The sequence below is a fragment of the Tenebrio molitor genome, chromosome 4 (genome assembly GCF_963966145.1).
Source record: "Tenebrio molitor chromosome 4, icTenMoli1.1, whole genome shotgun sequence".
NCBI classification, from domain to species: domain Eukaryota; kingdom Metazoa; phylum Arthropoda; class Insecta; order Coleoptera; family Tenebrionidae; genus Tenebrio; species Tenebrio molitor.
The window spans coordinates 21749643-21770426 of record NC_091049.1 but is presented as its reverse complement, the minus strand read 5'-3'; the positions used below and the strand labels follow the sequence as shown (position 1 = coordinate 21770426).

At 34.8% G+C, this 20784-nt stretch overlaps 2 protein-coding genes and 1 long non-coding RNA gene across 3 annotated transcripts; 2 read left to right on the top strand and 1 right to left on the bottom strand.

The window, feature by feature from the left end:
* Nucleotides 1–806: 806 nt before the first annotated feature.
* LOC138129581 (uncharacterized) lies at nt 807–2136 on the bottom strand. Its single transcript, XR_011159263.1, has 3 exons — nt 1863–2136; nt 1720–1813; nt 807–1670 (listed from the first exon to the last, which is right to left on the bottom strand). It is a non-coding gene; the product is annotated as an uncharacterized lncRNA (long non-coding RNA).
* LOC138129580 (cytochrome P450 4C1-like) lies at nt 2124–7716 on the top strand. Its single transcript, XM_069045885.1, has 5 exons — nt 2124–3272; nt 5438–5569; nt 5631–5697; nt 5752–6322; nt 6381–7716. The coding sequence occupies exons 4-5, from the start codon at nt 6010–6012 to the stop codon at nt 6566–6568; spliced, it is 501 nt and encodes a 166-aa protein (XP_068901986.1). The 5' UTR covers nt 2124–3272; nt 5438–5569; nt 5631–5697; nt 5752–6009; the 3' UTR covers nt 6569–7716.
* Nucleotides 7717–11203: 3487 nt separating this feature from the next.
* On the top strand, nt 11204–20054 carry LOC138128932 (cytochrome P450 4C1-like). Its single transcript, XM_069045164.1, has 7 exons — nt 11204–11617; nt 17711–17896; nt 17958–18024; nt 18077–18203; nt 18258–18645; nt 18700–18879; nt 18934–20054. Exons 1-7 carry the CDS (start codon nt 11443–11445, stop codon nt 19101–19103), a joined length of 1293 nt encoding a protein of 430 aa, XP_068901265.1. The 5' UTR covers nt 11204–11442; the 3' UTR covers nt 19104–20054.
* The last annotated feature ends 730 nt before the right edge of the window (nt 20055–20784 follow it).

The following is a 20784-nucleotide window of genomic DNA, read 5'->3' as shown; positions in this document are numbered from 1 at the left end:
TTTAAAAAAACTATCGATGACGTCATAACTCGAAAACAGATGACTGCTTGAAATTTTATTTTGTATTAAAATATGTATTTTTATAAATTAAAATTGACCTGTCCAAAGATTTTTTTGAAAAAAAATTTGTTAAATTTTTAATGAATTTATTCCATACTTTTGCCGCTCACTCATCTAGAGAAAATTTTATTATTATTATTTTTAATATTGTTTTATTTCTCCGTGGCATGTTTACACCGAAAAACACTCCGAATCAAGGACGCTGTTGTCCTCTAACTAAATAATTGATTTTTGTTCTTTTTACGAATATATAAATTGGTGGTTACTTTTCAAGAAATATTTTATTTGATAGTGATATCAGACATAAAACAGATTCTGCACTTTGATTTAAATTAATGAATATCGTCATGAAAGAAAATAATTTTAACGTCAGTAGTGTTCTGTTTCATTTATCATCAGTGGTGTTAGTGTTGTTTATTATTAATTATTGTTGGAAAAGAAGAAAATTGTACTATCATGCTGCAAAGTTGAAGGGACCTTTTGCGTTACCATTTTTGGGAAGCATTCATCTATTCGCCAAAGGTCCAGATGGTAAAACAATGTGAGAGTATTAGAAAATTATGACCAAAAAGTGGCCAGTGACTGCACCAGGCTCTCAGGGGGTTTTCGGGGCATAGGGTGTGGGTTCAAAAAATGAAAAAGGGCGCCAGGCAACTTGCTTTTGAGCTTGGTTGAACTTGTCCAGCTGCCGGGACAAGTGCTCAGATTTTACCCGTCTAGGGAGTTTGAACAAATGCTCTCTAATGTTAAAATTAAAGTTGGTTTATTCGGTTCAATTTGGAAATCTCGCACAAAACAGTTGTGTAGCTTTAGCACTGGTTCACACGAATGTGATAACGGTTCGCATGTAACCAAATAATGAAAAAAGATGCGGAACCAGTACTTTTAGATGGTCTTAAAATTATGTGGTCTCAACCAGAAAAGCTTTTCTCTTACAATTGACCGAAACTTAAATTAACATAGTATTCTAAGACGAGATAAAATGATTTTAAACCCTTGAAAGGAAACCTTCCGAACCTTCAACTTCCTCCTGGTCTGGTATGAACAATGAAATGAAAATGAAGTAAGCACAAGGTCAAGGCTTGGGTGTCACCTGGACTATAAATTAAAATTGATTCCGACAGGAAGGTGTGAAGCCGGTAAAGTTCCGAAATGTTGAATTTTGATTTTTAAATTTTCTAAATTGACATTATGAAAGTGAATGCAAAAGTGTTGACAAAAAATTCATACTATTAGCAAAGTACAAAAAAATTCATGAAAAAGCAGAATTTGTTAACGTGAGAAGCGGGAAATTCGAGGCGTTCATAAACTTGAAATTATCCGCAATAAATGTGTGTGGGGACTTATCTTATGCCGGCTGGTTGTGCGTCCTCGAAGAGCGTCCTTTCGGCTTGCGATACGGTTCCTTAAACGGGAGCGTCACGGCGTGACCTGACGTTTTCAAAAATGCTTGGCCGGAAACGAAATGATGTTCCTTATGTAACGATAACTGGTCTGGCGATGACCCAAAAGAATGATGTGGCAAACGGCCACCCTCCAAAATGATGTGTGGTCTGGCGATGACCACCCTAAAGAACGATGTGGCTCTCGACCACCCTCAAGAACGACCCCTAACGAATTGACGTTAGTGTTGCGAAACTCAATCGATTCGGTAATTACCTTTCCGCTGAAAGGGGCTGCTCTGCGGTAAATTAAAGGAGGACTTTCCGGTACTCCTTCACGGTACGGTAACGGTAATTGGCTCGAACTACCCCTAATAGACGAAAATTAGTGAAGTGAATTCGCTAATGAAGGATAATTACCTCTATCTCGCTAGACGACGAGAGGTTTCTCGACCACGGTAAACGGTAACGGTAGCGGTACGGTTACGGTAATTTTCGGGCTCTTCGACGGCCCCGAAGGCTGGCAGCGCCGGACGATAAGCGCCATGGCGTTCGGCAATCCGCCCTCAGGGATGATTGCGGATCCCGAACGCCACGCACGTGATTCGCAGCTCGCGACTTGCGGCACAGCCGCCCGCTCGGCGGTCGCCGACCGAGTCCTCTAATTTCCGCTCGCGATGGGTTTTTTTGGTTACCCTCGTATCTAGGATAGCAACACGACAGATCTGTACCTTATTCCGTTGTGCGATAAGGCGTCCCGGTAATTGTACGAACCGCGCATCTTGATGACTACTTCCGGCGGTACTACACTTGCGCGCTTAATGACAGATGGTCGATCATGGCGCCGGTTTGTTTACGTTGGAAATCACCGATCGGAAAATTCAGATGTTGAAGCGGTAATGTGTCGGTGAGTCCGCGCGTAATTCACGAAAGATGTTGACGGCTATTTCCCGCAGGATCTCGAAAGGGTTTGAACACACAATGATGAAGGAAGAAAGTGGGGAGAAGAAGAGAAGAAGATAACTTTCCGGCAAGTCACGGGAACAAAAGGGAATCGGAACTAACTTTGCCGTACGGTTACCCGAGCTGAGAAGAAGAAAAAGGGGGATTGAAGGAAAAGGAAAGGAGAAAGAAGAAAAAAGAGAACGATAAACAGATAGGCCGCAGCTAGACAGCCTAGAGGCGTGAGGCCACCTCAGCCTAAAATTTAGGAGCTAACATGTGTGGTTCCAGCCGCCCCAAAATTGGCTGGCACAAAGACTCTACAAAGAAAACTCTAAATGAAACGCGAAAGAAACAAACGAAACCCGAAAGTGAAACTGAAAGAAAACTGAAAGTGAACCGATAAACAAAAAATGAACCCTGAACCGATAAACTAAAAATGAATTGACTGACGACACAAACAAAACTGAACGATCTTGAAATGAGCGTCCCGAAAAAGGTTACGGCAGGGTGGGCGCGTCGCGACGTCATGTGCCGTGCGTTGTCTTGCTAGTTCCTGATTTTCGAACAGCGATCTTATAGTCCCGCGAGCAGAAGTAGGACCTCTTGGCCTCCTACCCCGGCCAAAACGAATAGTGGCATTTTGACATGCTACAAAATATATGTACCTAACCAACTTTTATTGTAAGAATTTTTTCCTAAAACAATGGCAGTGGCCGAGAAATATGGACCAATTGGAAAAATGTGGCTGGGTCCCTATTTGCTATTTATTCATTATAGTTTCCGATTCAGATGTTGTAGAATATGTTACGAAGCATTGTCTTGCCAAAGGGTCGTTCCTCAGGTTTCTTGAACCGGCATTTGGTAGTGGATTACTAACGGCACCAAGTATGTAATTTATTAGTAATACAGGACATTTCGCGAGTGATAAAGAGCCGGGCGGAATTGAAAATGCAACCCGCAATACATTTTCAAAATTAAAGTGACTATTTTAAATGTATTGATTTAAAGTGAAATTATGAATCTATGATGGCTTTGCTTCCAATAATTTTTTATTTGTCACAAATACGATGATTAAAATTCGAACGATGAGAAAACAGACATGATTCTGATTTATGGCGGATGTAATAAAAACGTTTTTCCCGTTGCGCGTTTATGCCGACAATAAACATAACATAAATTTAATGCCTACTGTAAAAGAATTTGAAAATGAGTAAATGTAATTTACTTTATTATTTCATTCTTTAATGAACAATCTAGATGTTACTTTTAAAATAGTTTTTAATGTTATGAAATACTTTTTAAATAGTGTTTTTGAAATTAATGTAATGATAACGGCAGTCATAAGTAGTAACATTTATATTTCAAATACATATTTTTAAAATATTTAATTCTAACTAGACAAAAATCTTTTTGAACTCACTAACTTCAAAATGACATTTTGCAACGCGAACGTAGATTTCGCGCACTAGTGCTTCAAAATTGTCCAAAAAGCATTGGCCTTTTTGCGCATTCTGAAAATAATAATTTCACTTGATAATAATAACATTTGGTTTGCAAAACGTCATTTCTCCAATTTGGATGTTGAAAATTTCGAAAGAATGAAAATAAATCGTTATTAATTCGATTGCCACTTGGGCAAGCGCCATCTATTCACTAAATTAGAAACTATTGGGTAAAAATAAATCCTAATGTTCGTTTCAAAAAAATTGTACAAACCTTGATGCGCGAAAACGGTTTAAAACACTTGGTTTTCTAACACTAACATCTAGCATCAGAAATTTTAATAAATTGAGAATGAAAATGTACTTAATAAATTATTCAAGGCGCATCAAAACATACTCGTACGTGGGTACTATAGTAAAATTGTCAACAAATTTTATTTGAATAATATGCATCAGCGTATTTTATGATTTTAAAAAATACGTAGTTATTGACAATGTATTTTATAGAGAAAAGCGTATTTTAAGGAAATACCAAGTGAGCTCAAATACACCATAGAAACAGTATAAGATACTAGTGTTAGAAAAAAATATAATAGTAGTTTATTTGACGAGTTCTTGTGTAAATTGGGGTTTTTTGAAAAAAAAAACCCCAATTGACACACGAACGAGTTGAATACAACGTTTTTTTGTTCGACGAGCCCTTTAAAGGCTCCAAATCGCTTAAAATCTTTAAAATTAGCTTGACGTTTCATTTTGACAAGTGGAGACATTTATCAAAATCCGTTCACATAGGAGCAAATTCTGAAATTCTGACAGTGTCGAACAAAAAAAAATAATTGCTGAAATTTTGGATTTTATATAAACAGTTATATCATATCTAATTAGTTGATTTATTGGTTCAAACGTTTCAAATACGTGTGTTACTTTTAACCAGTGGAAGAACTCCCCAATTTATGAAACATTCCTCTATTACACTTTGCAAAATTCCCAAAAGTTTTCCAAGATTTTTTGTCCCCCAATTTTTACCAAACGAGTCGTTTTGTGTTATTAACTATTCTTAATTTTTTTTGAAACCATGAGAATTTTAATTTTTTCTATAACATGTAACTTTTTTAACAAGGCTCCATTTCTATCACAATAGAAAATTTTCGCCCTTACCAATTGGCGGGTGTACACTTTGATGGCTAATTTATTCCAAATTTTAAATCAATTTGTAATTATTTTAAGTAAAAACGTTACAGGGAAAAGTTTCATAAATTGACGAGTTCTTCCACTGTTTAAAATCAAAACACGTATTTCAGATACACCCTGTATATAGATACATACGCATATAAAGTCCATTCACGTTGGATTTTCCTCTCAAGGTCAAATAATTAAATTTTTTGGCTCTGTAATTATGTTTTGTAAATAGTGACATGCAGGTAAACACCGTACAGGTTGGATTGAGCATTGCTAAATCGCATTATGTTGGTTAGCTGCATGTCACTATTTACAAAACATAATTACAGAGCCACAAAATTAAATTATTTGACCTTGAGAGGAAAATCCAACGTGAATGGACTTTATGTATATTATAATATTTTTGCCAAAATGTTAATTCTGTTTCAGTTTCAACATGGAGAACGCATAGAAAAATAATTAATCAAACATTTAGTCAAACCATTTTGAATTCATATTTTGACATTTTTGTGGGAAATATCTTTACACGATATTGCGAATCTACATTTAAAATTATTTGTGGTTAGTTAGCATTTTAAAATTACATTACAAAAAATTGTGTTCTAAAGTCTTATCATTATAGATACATGTATGGGCGTAGATTCGGCCGATCTCAACCAACAAAACGAATATTTGTCGTGGATTGCCGAGTATATTAAATATATACAATAATTTTCTACAAAGTTTTAACTTAATCATTCTAGAGGGGGATTTTACGTAACTAAACGTTTCTTTAATCCTATATTACAAATTAATCTTGTGTGGAGGTTGTTTGGATATAAGAAAAGAGTGGATCACCTTTGTGTAATGATTTATGCTTACGTCAGAAAGGCGAGTACAAAAATGACGTTTCAATAATAATTTATTTGTAAATGAATTACTTTTAGATTCTTGAAAGAAAAAGGTGTAATAAGGATGAAATCGTCGATAGTAGCAATAATAAAAATTATTTAAGTAACTTAATGAAAATTACTGAAGAAGAGGGTAAATGGACCGACGAGGAAATTATAGAAGAAATACAAACGATGACCACAGCAGGCAGCGACACAACACCTGTCACATTAAGTTTTGCCACTATAATGTTAGCCTTGCACCAAGGTATTCAAGAAAAACTTTACAAAGAGATGTGCGACATCTTTGGAAATACCGACAGAGATCCTACGTTAGATGATTTAACTCGAATGGACTATTTGGAACGTGTTATTAAAGAAACCATGAGATTATTTCCAGTTGGACCTCTTTTACTTAGGCAGGTTCAGGAAGATATAAAAATACGTAAGTTTTTCAAGGGCTTGAACTGCGGAACTGTAATGAATATGTAAGTATGTTGTAGGTGACATTGTTATCCCCCAAGGTAGCGAATTATTCATTCCTGTACATTTTATACATAGGAATCCAAAACATTGGCCAGATCCACTAAAATTTGATCCTGACAGATTTCTGCCAGAAGAAATTGAAAAAAGACCTCCTTATTCGTTTATGCCCTTTAGCATTCCTCCGAGAAATCAACATCAACTATAATAAGAAATTTTCGAATTATTTCAACTCAACACAAATCTGTTGAAAGTATTAAACTTCGTATCAATGTACTACTTGCTAGTAAGGATGGTTACGGAGTAACTATTAAACCTAGAAAAAAATAATTTGAAGATTTTTGTATCAGCAATATTTTTAAGTTTAGTCATATTAATCGATTGTAAAATTTTAAATTTATTACATTTATACCGTCCAATCAGCAATTCTTTAGATCGAAGAAGGGTTTGAGATTTTGGACTTACTTCTACAGATGCTCTGGAATGCATGGTTGCATTTAACTCTTTCAATTTAAATTTGAAAATTTTTGTCAAAACTCGGCCAAACAGGCAACAGCGCTGTATGTCCCCTATTCATTATTAAAATAATATTTTACAGTAGAAGTCCGTTAGGATAGCCTTTACGGCCGAGCCAGAGATTTTGTGAGACGAGCTCGCAGAGCGAGTAGTATTCTACTGGCGAGGCAGTAAAGGCCCTAACGGACGTGTATTGTACAATAGTTTTTGTAATATCTCTACGATTCGTTCACAATTATCTTTTTGAAATACATTTTTTCCAACGCCATTGAAAAAACCGAATGATTAACCGAATGAATAAGTGTGCGGAGGACGTCGTCATGTCAATCGTTGTTTGTGAAAAAAAAAATGTTTCAATGTTGTTTGTCAGATTTGTTCAACGCTTAACTTTCCGTTGAAAATAAATGAATGAAATCAATAAAAAATCGCAATCAAGATATTCCCGATGCCCGGAAGTGAGGTCATCGTTATTGCCTGCAAAATCGCGCTTGTGTTAAAATTGTGAAGCATCATCTTTGATCTTGTCTACATTTGCTGCTGTTTGTCAGATTTGTTCAACACTTTACTTTCTGCTGAAAATAAACGACTGAAATCAATAAAAAATCGCGATCAAGGTATTCCCGTTGTCCGGATGGCCGCAGAGCTTGTGTTGGTGTTAAAATTCTGAAGCATCATCTTCGATCTCGTCTACATCTACTAGTGGCATACGGTTTTCAATTAATTCAAGGTGTGTCCCATAACATTAAACATTAATTATTGTACCAATTGTAAAAAAGTAGAAAAATAAAGTTTAGATCTACGTTGCTATAGTTATTTAGTCATTCATAACGGACATCCTTAACGGACTCCGGCCGTTATGAGGTTCTTTACATGGTGACAAACAGTCCGGAAAGCCACCTTTAACAACTAGATATTACAAAAACATCATTACGATTCAATGATGAATCTTTTATGTTCTCAAGTAAAAACCATTTTGCGTTAAAATTTGATTAATAATGACAGTTGTTTGACGTTTATTAGCTAAAGTTAGAAAAGATACGACACTGTCAAAGTCATATCCGGCCTTTATCTAAGTAATTGTTGATCGCACCGTGTAATTAGGTGGATAATTTTCTTTTGCATTATAAATAATTCATTTTACTAATTCAACTCGTACTTAATTTATTTTTCCGTTGACCACTTGTTAATTTCAATATTAATGAATTATTTTGTCTAAAATATAGTGTACTAATGGACCTCATTAATACACTATTTTTCATTAATCAACGATTTTTGTGATTTTGACGTTTTGATGATATTTTGATGTATAAACAACCTCGAACATGGATTGTTTGCACTTACCAATACTGCAACAGGTAGTGCAAGAGGGTTTTCTATATTTTATACGACGGGCATAAATTGGACGCTGGCTACCTGACTCTGTTTAATCCTACCCTTAAACTGGACGCCGCACAGGAGATTAACATAATTTTATTTTTCTTTTTTTTCATAATGATAAGTAGATTTTTCTAAGATTTCGTATTAGACTTGGGAAGAAACTCCTGTAAAACTTCAAAGTTTAACTAACGTACAGAACTGTTACGTATCAACATTATACCGTTTTAATTTAAGTGAAATTACAAGATTGCGCTTTGTAAAATGTGTAGCTGATTTATATTCTAATGTAAATAAAGAAATCATTAAATTATAAAATATGCAGTATACAGGGTGTTAGGTAAATGTCCTGCCAAACTTTAAAGAGAGTATCAAAATGCTGATCTGATCAAAAAGTCCTCAACTCGTTGAGAACCACTGAAAATTGTGTTATTAATCAGTATGAGTCAGATCTCAATTCGCAGGACGCGAGTCTAATCTCATTGGGTCAAATTTCCACCAATTTCTGTCATTCAATTCATTTATTTATTTCTACCATTTGTTGGGACCAAACTCCACCACACTCGATTATTTGTTAAATAAAATTTAAGTGAAGTGTGCTCAATCGTTTTAATTCTAATTTTGAAAAACCTTCCGAAGGTACGGCCTCTCGTTAGATCCTAATTAAACAAAATGAAAAAATAAAACACAACGTAGGATCCATAAATATTTCTTTTCTCATTATTTGTGTTTCGTATTTTTCCGCAAAATTTCATCCGAGGGAATGCGGCAACCAACAATACACCAAATGAGGAAAAAATCATCGAAGGAAGTCGAACCGTTTCAATATTTATTCTATTTTGGTCAATAATCGTCTTTATACGCCCCCCAAATGAGGGCATAAATTGTCCTTTATGGCACAGATCTGTCAAAAATCTGCCAAGCAACGGTTGGTTTAATTATTAAACAATGATATCAAACATTATTTGATTAAAGAAAATCATACATTACATTTCGCGACAAAAGATCGCGAGATTTGGACATGAATGCTTGATGAAGATTCTGAATCTGAATGATAGCGATGACAGTTAGTATTTGATTTACACCACACAAAGTTTGGTGGAAAGAGTAGAACTTACAAAGCTACCCATGGCTTGCTTGATCTCATCGACCGCTCACCAAGATAAAGAATGGAGTACTTACCTATACGTATTAAATCCTACATTCATCTGTAAACTTACAATATTTGTCGTGTCTTTATCGTTTATATTATATAAAACTATACAGGGTATTTCACGAGTGACGATGAGCCTGACACAATAATAAATTCAACCCACAGCTGATGTGATGGTAGAGGCCCAGCGATTAGATTCTCGCTTGTGACGGTAGCGCTTCGAAAGGGTTAGTACGGGGCGCTTTGGTACTACATCCATGATTTATGCTACATAGCATTATAAAATGTACCGTGCCACGCTGCTAAAACAAATTTTAAGCCTTAGTTGTCTGTTGATGCAGATAACATAAATTCAGTGAAATAAGAGTAATAGAGATTGCGCATTGGTTCATTAAATTTCTTCATAAAGCAGTATGCAAGAAGGACTCCCATAATTGTTTGTTGCAAAATTATTTCGTATTTAGCATAGTTATATTTATTTACTGGTTGGAGGACTGGTAGAATAAGAAAAAAATTAAATATGCAAGAAACTGGAACACATAATTAATTTAATTTTTTTTTTTATAATTGCTTTCAAAACATATATTTTTGTTTTAAGAATCTGCTGAAATCGTTATACTGAGTGAGCCAACAAAAATTATCCAGCCGCATTATTTTGTAAATTACAGATTTACATGACAAACACCGAAATACGTCAATTTTGATATCCTAAGGCACACACGACAGTGATAAATTCAGCAGTGCAACTTCATCCTTTTGGCAAGGTGGCCATTATTTCGCTGACTACCGGGTGACTTTTAATGACTTGAATTATTTTTGTTAGTTTGCCAACACATTTAAGATTTTATGTTGGTACACTTGACTGACACATTCAAATATGACAGTTCAAAAATTAAGATAATTCAAATTGTCAGTATTTATTTTTAGAATGCGAATCAACAGACAACTCTTTGACAAAGAACTAGGCTTATCAATTATTCGGGAGTGCCAGCTCACTAAATTTGTCTCAATCATTAAAAAAAAATTATAAGTCACCCGGTATTATAGAGAACTGGGATGGAATGACATATCATTTTAAAGCGATTTAAACTCTCTTTACAATAATACCAAAAATTTTGGGTTTTTCTCTATATTATGTTTAGGTAACATTATTAAATTTTCAAACTGAAGCATTTGCCTGCATACAATAGGAAAATCCTTGTTCAGATGCGCTTCTAACAATGTGTATTACTTACAGTAAAAATAGAAAAAGATGAAAACCATTTATATTTCAATCATCAGCAGTCTATTTACTGACGCTACATAAACAACAATAAAATTATAATACTATTGTAAAGAGAATTTAAAATGCTTTCATCCTGCAAGAGGGTCATAAAGCTTAACTGGGAGATGACGTTGGGCCGCGGCCGGTGAGTTTTTCACTATTATGTGTCCTTTCCATGTCAAAATTAATCTGTTTCGAAATTTCCCCCGAAGTCTGTAGTTTTGAAAATAATCCAGGTGGATACATTTCCTTGAGCCATCATGTATGTTATTATTACCGTCTAGAATAATTTATATTATTATTATTTTTAATGATTTGTTCTATTTCTCCTTTGCATGTTTACGCCGAAAATTTATTCGAATCAAGGACGCTGTTGTCGTCTAACTAAATACTTAATTCTTGTTCTTTTTACGAATATATAAATTGGTGGTTACTTCTCAAGAAATATTTCATTTAACAGTGACATCAGACGTAAAACAGATTCTACACTTACTTTGATTTAAATAAATGAATATCGTCATGAAGGAAAATAATTTGAACGTCAGTAGTGTTCTGTTTCATTTATCATCAGTGGTGTTAGTGTTGTTTATTATTAATTATTGTTGGAAAAGAAGAAAGTTGTACTATCATGCTGCAAAGATAAAAGGGCCGTTTGCTTTACCATTTTTGGGAAGCATTCATCTATTCGCCAAAGGTCCAGATGGTAAAACAATGTGAGAGTATTAGAAAATATATACCTAACTAACTTCTCTTGTAAGAATTTTACCCTAAAACAATGGAAGTGGCCGAGAAATATGGACCAATTGGGAAAATGTGGCTGGGTCCCTATTTATTCATTTTAGTTTCAGATTCAGATGTTGTAGAATATGTTTTGAAGCATTGTCTTGCCAAAGGGTCATTGTACAGATTTCTTGAACCGGCATTTGGTAATGGAATACTAACTGCACCAAGTATGTAATTTATTAGTAATACATGGTATTTCGCGAGTGATAAAGAGCCCGGCGGCGGCGGAATTGAAAATGCAAACCACATCACATTTCCAAAGTTAACGTGGCTATTTTAAATACCACATTGTTTTAAAGTGAAATTATGAACGATGAGAAAACAGACATGATCCTGATTTATGGCGAATGTAATTACAACGCTTCTGCCGTTGTGCGTTAATGCAGACAATAAACATTTTGCCAAAAACTCTTCGTTTTTTCACAATTTCATTTAACCAAGCGAATGACGTTTGTGTCAAAATTCACGAAAGTGCACAGCTAACTATGTTTTATGTTTTTTAAATCAAAAAACAAAGATCCACAATAATTTTGAAAATCTATTGTGGGTTGCGTTTTCAATTTCGTCCTGAAATGTCCTGTATAAAGTTACTGTAAAAGAATTTGAAAATGAGTAAATGTAATTTACTTTATTATTTCATTCTTTAATGATGAACAATCTAGATCTTACTTTTAAAATAGTTTTTAATGTTATTAAATACTTTTTTATTATACCTGAATCATAATCCCTGTTTTTGACACTAAAATGCGTGCGAAAAAGGGCCTTTAAAACACTAAAGCTTTAAGGGTTGCTTAGGTAACAACAAATTCACCTACATTTTGAACAATGATAAATAGACATTTATACACAATTTATGATAGCAACGAAACAACAACAATTGACCATTTCTATATCAACGATATAGATTACTTCGGAAAAGGTATTTCAAATTACTTTTTTTGTTATAATTTTCAGATTTTAGTGCAGGTATAATAAAAAATAGCGTATGACACACGTTTATAAGGGCCTTTAAAGCAGTTGCGACGTTAAAAGCACTCCGCTACGCGTCGTGCTCTTAAACTCGTCGCGCGTGCTTTAAAGGCTTCCTTATAAACTTGTATCATAATATACTATTTAAATAATGTTTTTGAAACTAATGTAACTTAGTAAAATGAACGATAACGGCAGTCATAAGTAAAATTTATATTTCTAATGTTTTAAAAATATTTAATTCCAACTCGACAAAAATCTTTTTTCTACTTCCTTCTCTAAAGTGTCACATTTTCACTGACAAATAGTGTATAAAACGTCATTTTAAAAACGATTGCTCATTAGTCACAAATTGATGTCCATTCGGGCATTTTCGGCATATTAAATACCTGCGCTCGAAGTTTCTTTAAACACGGTTTGAATTTTTTGGACATATTTAGCTCTAGATCAAGTTGATATTTTGACGTTTATCAGTTTCACATCCGGCGTGAAAGAAAACAACGTCGTTGCAGTGGAATAATTCATTGTATTTTTCAAATATGGACCTGAAGCCACCAACAATTTGTAGTCTGAGAAATATATATACTCGTACCTAGTCCTATTTGGTATGTTCATTTAGTTTGTATGTTTAAATTAACGTTTAATAAAAAAGTTGCTTGTTTCGTCCATTTGTTAATTTGGTCGTAGAAAAAGTATAGTATTCAACTCGTTTATAAACTTCTCTAGACACTTGTTTATTAAACACTCTCTCCGCTACGCTTCGCTCGTGTCTAACATAAAACTCGTGTCTAAAGTGCCGTTTATAAATCTTGTTGCATAATATACTATTTAACCATTCAAACAAGTGTTTAATAGACCAGTTTGCAGAAGCGAAATTAAGTCAATCGGAATCAAATACGAGATTAACTGAACACGTGATCAGATTGAACCAATTGAAGTTTCGGATTCATGGGTTAATCGCGCATTAAAATTTAATTCGAATTGAATATTTAATTCTCTTTTTATAAACTGACCCTTGTTTTTCTAACGCTAACATCTAACATCAGAAATTTTAATGAATTGAGAAGAAAATGTACTTAATAAATTATTCCAGGCGCATCAACACATAGGTACAATTCGTGGGTACTATAGTAATATTATCAACAAATTTTACTTGAATAATATGCATCATCGTATTGAAACATTTCGACTTCCTTGATTTTTCCTCGATGAAACTTTCTTCCCTCATTTGGTGTATAGTTGGTTGCCGCATTCCCTCGGATGAAATTTTTAATGAGAAAAGAAATATTTACGTTGTGTTTTATATTCATTTTGTTTAATTAGGTTCTAACGAGAGGCCGTACCTTCGGAAGGCTTTCCAAATAATGGAATTAAAACGATTGAGCACACTTCACTTAAATTTTATTTAACAAATAATCGAGTGTGGTGGTGTTTGGTCCCAACAAATTATAGAAATAAATAAGTGAATTTAATAACAGAAGTTGGTGGAAATTTGACCCAATGAAATTTGACTCGCGGCCCACGAATTGAGATCTGACTCATGAATAAATGACTAAGCTGGGCAGATACAGAAGTTTCTGGCGCGAATAGCATTAGGTATGCGAGTTTGAGATGCGAACTATCCGATTTAGATTTGTTTGTTTCCCCAATTAAATTGAACCCGACGCGATGCCTTGGAATCTCATAGATCACCCTGGTCTACTCCGGTGGTTGAAAATACAAGGAAAAAAGGTTGTAATAGGGCCAAAGGGTACCTCTCTTCACGTGTCAGCTGGCCTAGTTTCGTCGCTGGCCCCCTTGGGGGTGACGCGGCTAATTTTGTGCTCTTACGCCGGACCACAGCTAATTGAGTGCGACGGACACTGGCGGTAGCTTCCCGACCTGGAGACTCCAAAACATACATAATGAATGAAAATATTTTATAATTAACACAAGATTCTAAAGAGTCACGTGGTCATCAGATAATCAAAGAAAATAATATACTCTTTACTTTAGAACGATAAAGAACTAAATGCTGTTCGACTAATTAAATCACGACTACAAATAATGTACAAGAATTAGAGAAATAATGTACCTTGCAAATGTAAAGCACGTGGTCACAAAATGGCTACTGGAAGTACTGAACGTACCTCCGGCTACTTTGGAGATCAAACCCCGAGTGAATCAAAAAAGCCCCTTTTCCCGTTCCGCGTTCGGTTTTATCATTTCTGGCGCACCCCAATTTCGCAACCCCTACTTGACCAAAGTGACCAATCAGCTCGGTTCTACTTTAAGCCGATCGCGACACCCTTTCGAAATTTCTAGAACTTTTGAAATTACAGTTTCCGTTTTTCCACCATTATTTTAAATGTTTAAATCACAGACAATTAAACTATAGTAAGACACTTCAATCCCATATAATAATGTTGGAATACCTTCGACGGTGCTGCTCCGCACGCATTTGGCCGAAACACTCGTATTTATTCGTAAAATTTTGATTATTACCGTTGTATTTAAAACAGTCAAAAAATATTTGTCAAATGTAACATTTTTCTGAAAAAAATAAAAATGTACCTATTAAAGATATCAGACTTTCTGTGAATAAAAAGGTAGGAATTAAAAAGGTAGGAATTAGTGCCATTTATTAAATGAAAGTAATTACAATAGACAAGGTTTTCAGTATTGAGAAATTGTCAATAAGAAAACAATAAAGAAAGGAAAAAAATCATATTTTCTACTTTTTGGGACCTTAGTTTATATGTAAAAGCCATTTTCTGGAAATTAAAACAAAATTGTCCGATGCATCAATCAATTTGATCATTTATTAAAAAAAAAACTGCAGGACGTAAGAAGAGAATTAAAAAAAAATCGTCAAGACATGTTACTTACGAAGAAAATGGGGATTTTCAGAATATTTAATTTTAGTTTTGGGTCTAGTTTTTAATTTAATTCATTTATTGTTATTTTTTCTTATAATTAATAAAACGTTGTGCATTTTAAAGACATTTTACAGTTGAAATTAATATTAAATGAGGACAAAATTATTAAGTTAAACAGCTCCATCAAGCATGCTTTATAAAATTAGTTCGGCCAAGTGCTCGAGCAGCGCTGGAATTGTGTTTCCAAAAATTGGGTAGCAATGCGACGTCTTACTATAGTTTAATTGTCTGTGGTTTAAATTTAGACTTTTGTTAGGACCAGACCGAATGTACAAATTTGTTGTTGAATTAGAAGCCTGAAAAAGGACACTAAATTACTGACTCTATACAATAATAAAAATCAGCACCAAGAATTAGACAGAATTTAAATGAAACAAACAGAATTAAAATGGAACAAACAGAATTAAAATGAAACAAACTAACCTTATTTTGAAACCTAAATTGGGCTTGAAACGCTGTTACGTAAGTGTCATATCATGCAACTAAATTCCATTGACCTGCTACTTCTCAAAATTGTTCTACATTGGTTTGATTCCCCAAAATTGTTCTAATTAATAATGAATTGGTAATTTTCATTCTCTCTCTCTCACTCACACTTCTGATTTCTACGACCACCTGGCTTTACCGTTACCCGGTCCTCTGTTTTCTGCCGACTCCCTTTCTACGTTGCTTTGTTACTTTTCTTACTAAAAGTGCAAACGATTCTAGTTATTTTCCACGATAAGGCGCTCTGTTTCTAATTTGCAATTCTCGTCCTTTAATTACAAATATGCCACAAATTTGAGAATGGTATTCGGACCGTTACAGTATTTTATTATGTTTTTCTAACGCTAATATCTTATACTGTTTCCACGGTGCATTTGAGCTCACACCTTATGTTTCCCATAAAATACGCTTTTCTCTATAAGACACGTCGTCAATAGCAACGTATCTTATAGAGTCATAAAATACGCTCACACATATTATTCAAGTAACATTTTTACAGTAATTATCACAAAAGTGAAAAGTACAATTATCGAATTGGAACTGCCACATTAGCTTCGTGCTCTTGTTCGTAACATCTTCTTCTTTAACTTCTGCTTTTTCATCCAATGCACACTTACCCCATATCAAGAAAAGCCAAAATGACATCTTCCGTTACCTCCGTGATACTTTTTTTATTGTTCGGCCTCGAAACGAAATATACACCTTTTCGTATGCACTTTTAGACTTCATTGGTAACAAATGGCCCCTTTTTTCTTATTTCTTCTGGAACGATTTGGCACATTTCAACAATGAAAATTGTTTTTTCCAAATTTGTTGATATTATTACTTTAGTGCCCTCGGCCACCTTCGCATTTTGTGTATTGTGAGGCGCCTCGAATAATTTCTGAATTTAAAAAGATTTCTGATAAAACGTTAGTGTTAGAAACAATCTTGAAGACAACGTGTGTTTTATAGTTTAAAAATCTCGGTGTATTAAATCCTCGCTCCCTGCGGTCGCTCTGATTTAAACTACGACCTCGATTTTTAAATCGTCTATAAAACACTTGTTATCTTAATAGCTATAGAAAATACGTAGCTATTGACGATGTATTTTATAGAGAAAAGCGTATTTTAAAGAAAATAACAAGTGAGCTCAAATACACCATGGAAACATTATAAGATATTAGTGTTAGAAAAAAAATATAAAAATAATTGCAGAAATTTTGGATTTTAAATAAACAGTTATACTTACCTAATTAGTTGATCTATTGGGTCAAACTTTTCAAGAACTTTTCAAAATTAGGTTGTATACAGGGTGTATCTGAAATACGTGTGTTACTTTTAACCAGTGGAAGAACTCCCCAATTTATGAGACTTTCTTCTATTACACTTCGCAGAATTCCCAAAAGCTTTACAAGATTTTTTTGTCCCCCAAATTTTACCACTCGAGTCGTCTTGTGTTATTAAGTAGTCTTATTTTTTTTTGAAACCATGAGAATTTTAATTTTATTATTTCATTTTTTTTTATAACAATGTAGCTTTTTTAACAAGGCTACATTTCTATCGCGCAACAGAAAATTTTCGCCCTTACCCATAGGCGGATATAAAGGATGTTTTTTTTTAAATTTGGCGTCGAAGTATAGTGTGTTCACAATCGACAGTTCAACGCCTACTTCGACGACAAATTTAAAAAATCACCCGTTACTCTTTGATGGCTAAATTATTCCAAAATTTTAACTCAATTTGTAATTATTTTAAGTAAGAACGTTATAGAGAAAAGTTTCATAAATTGATTAGTTCTGTTCAAAATCAAAACACGTATTTCAGATACACCCTGTATATAGGTAAATACGAGTATATCATTATGTATATTTTAATATTTTTGTCAAAATGTTAATTCTGTTTCAGTTTCAACATGGAGAACCCATAGAAAAATAATTAATCAAACATTTAATCAAAACATTTTGAATTCATATTTTGACATTTTTGTGGGACGTTCAAATGAATTAATCGTTAACCTAAAAGAGAACTACATTAATTCTGAAACAAACATCTTTCTACGATATTACGAATCTACTTTTAAAATTATTTGTGGTTAGTTAGCATTGTGCAATTATATCAGAAGAGAATTTGTTCTAAAGTGTTATTATTGTAGACACATGTATGGGGGTAGATTCGGCCGATCTAAATCACCAAAACGAATATTTGTCGTGGATTATTGAGTAAAGTAAAGAGTCCATAATTGTCCACGGAGTTTTAACTTAATTCTTTTAGAGGTGCGTCTTACATAGCGAAACGTTTCTTTAATCCAATATTACAAATTAATCTTGTGTGGAGGTTGTTTGGATATGAGAAAAGATTGGACCAGCTTTGTACAATGGGTTATGCTTACGTCAGAAAGGCGAGTACAAATGACGCTTCAATGATAATTCATTTGTAAATGAATTACTTTTAGATTCTTGAAAGAAAAAAGTGTAATAAGGATGAAGTCGCCGATAGTAGCAATAATAAAAATTATTTAAGTAACTTAATGAACATTACTGAAGAAGAGGGTAAATGGACCGACGAAGAAATGATGAAAGAAATACAAACGATGATTATGACAGGAAGCGACACAACAGCTATCACATTAAGTTTTGCCACTATAATGTTAGCCATGCACCAAGATATTCAAGAAAAACTTTACAAAGAGATGTGCGACATCTTTGAAAATACCGACAGAGATCCTACGTTGGATGATTTAACTCGAATGGACTATTTGGAACGTGTTATCAAAGAAACCATGAGATTATTTCCAGTAACACCTATTCTATTGAGACAGGTTCAGAAAGATATTAAAATATGTAAGTTTTTCAACGCCTTTAACTGTGGAACTGTAATGAATGAATATGTTGTAGGTGACATTGTCATCCCCCAAGGTAGCGAATTATTAATTCCTGTACATTTTATACACAGGAATCCCTTACATTGGCCTGATCCACTAAAATTTGATCCTGACAGATTTCTGCCAGAAGAAATTGAAAAAAGACCTCGTTATTCGTTTATGCCCTTTAGTATTCCTTCGAGAAATTGTATTGGTAATATATTTTCCATTATAATTTTTCATGTTTTAAATTTTTTCATCTTTTCAGGGATGTCATTTGCCATGATGTCAATGAAAGTATCTTTATCAATTATAATAAGAAATTTTCGAATTATTTCAACTCAACACAAATCTGTTGAAAGTATTAAACTTCGCATCAATTTAGTACTTGCTAGTAAGGATGGTTACGGAGTAACTCTTAAACCTAGAAAAAAATAATTTGAAGATTTTTGTACAGTTGGCTTCAAAAAAAACGGGAAATGAAATTTGACCTAATGTGAATTGGAAATTTAATTTGTCAGTTTATGTCAATTTGTGCTTGTTTGAGAGTAGTATTTCTGACACAAAAGTGCAGTTTTTTAACCTAAATTCTAAAAGGCCGTTTCAAACTATAAAAATTTAATAAAATCTGACAGAACTTTTTCTGACAGTTCCCGTTTTTTTTTTGAAGCCAACCGTATCAGCAATATTTTTAAGTTAAGTCATATTTATCGATTGTAAAATTTAAAAGTTATTTATTATACGAGCGGGCTAAATGAATGTTTAACGAGCGATGCGTCCCGTGAGTATAATACAACTGTTGTAGTGACCCAGTTTAAAATTTAAAATTTTAATTTCCAGTACCGCCACGAGATCGCGCCACATGTGAAGGTACTCAAGGTTGGTAGAACTGACTAATTTGTATAATAGGTTTAAAGCAATAGTTTTGAATTTTTTCCCTCCGCAAAAGTTACTCGTGACGTCACAGAATACTAAACTTTTACGTCTGTCTGTCGATCATGCATTAGGTATTACCTCGCTAGAATAAAGCCCAAAAAGCCCCCCAATAAACCCCACGGAGCTTATAAACCTTGGGTTCTATTCGAACACCCTAAATTTTTGGGTTGATTTTACGTCACGAGTTACTTCCCCCCCGCCCCGCAATTTTCAACGAGGCAACCCATTATACAAATTAGTCAGTTCTACCAACCTTGAAGGTACTCCACAGATAATATAATAATATACCGGGTGGTCAAGAAGGATTGTTTAAGTTGGCAGTACAATTAAGAACATTTTTTAATTCGGTTATTTATAACACTGCAACTGGATATGTTTTTTTGGTTTATTTGACAAATATCTGATATAGGTTGTACGATTTCAAATACGATCCAGTGTTACCAACTTAAACAGTTTTTCTTGATCACCCCGTACTATCGTATATAGAATGCAAAGTCAATGTATGCGAATTTTTTTGGTTTTGAGAGCTTAGCCCCAAATATTGTGACGATCACTTACGGTAGTGACGTCACGGGATTTGACGCAGGGCGGGTCGGTCGCGGTATGCCTCGAGCGCCATTCCCTTTTTGCGGCTGTGGTGGGACGCCACACGGCCGAGGTAGCTTCGCGGAGCGTACGGTGTCCGGGGGTCGGCTGTCAGGGCGCGGAAAGGGGGTAGCAAAACAAGCAGGTGTCGCAACAGGCGGGCCTTTATTTACAATATGTACAAAAAGGGGGTGTTGGTACCTGGTGGCGCCGGAACCCTTCGGAGACGGTGTCCGTGACCTGGAGGAGTGTTCCAGGCAGGTGTCGGAGGGGAGCGCGGCTCGTACTTACTGTTGTTCCGGTCGGACCTGGACGCCGCTGGCTCTTCCTGTTCGGGGCGAAAGAGAGACGGGTGGAAGGAAAGCGGGATGGCCGGGGTTCCCTCACAGCGAGAAGGAACGGGCCAGGACGGAGGGAGAAAGCGGGAAGGCCGGGGTTCCCTCGCAATGGGAAGGAACGGGCCAGGAAGAAAAAGAGCGGGATGTCAGCAAGGTCGGAAGCGGAGTCGGAGTCGGAGGTTGGTTCGGGAGATGGACTGGAAGCGGAGTGAGAATCCGAATCGGAATCGGAATGAGCTCTGCAGGCTCTGCGCGGTACT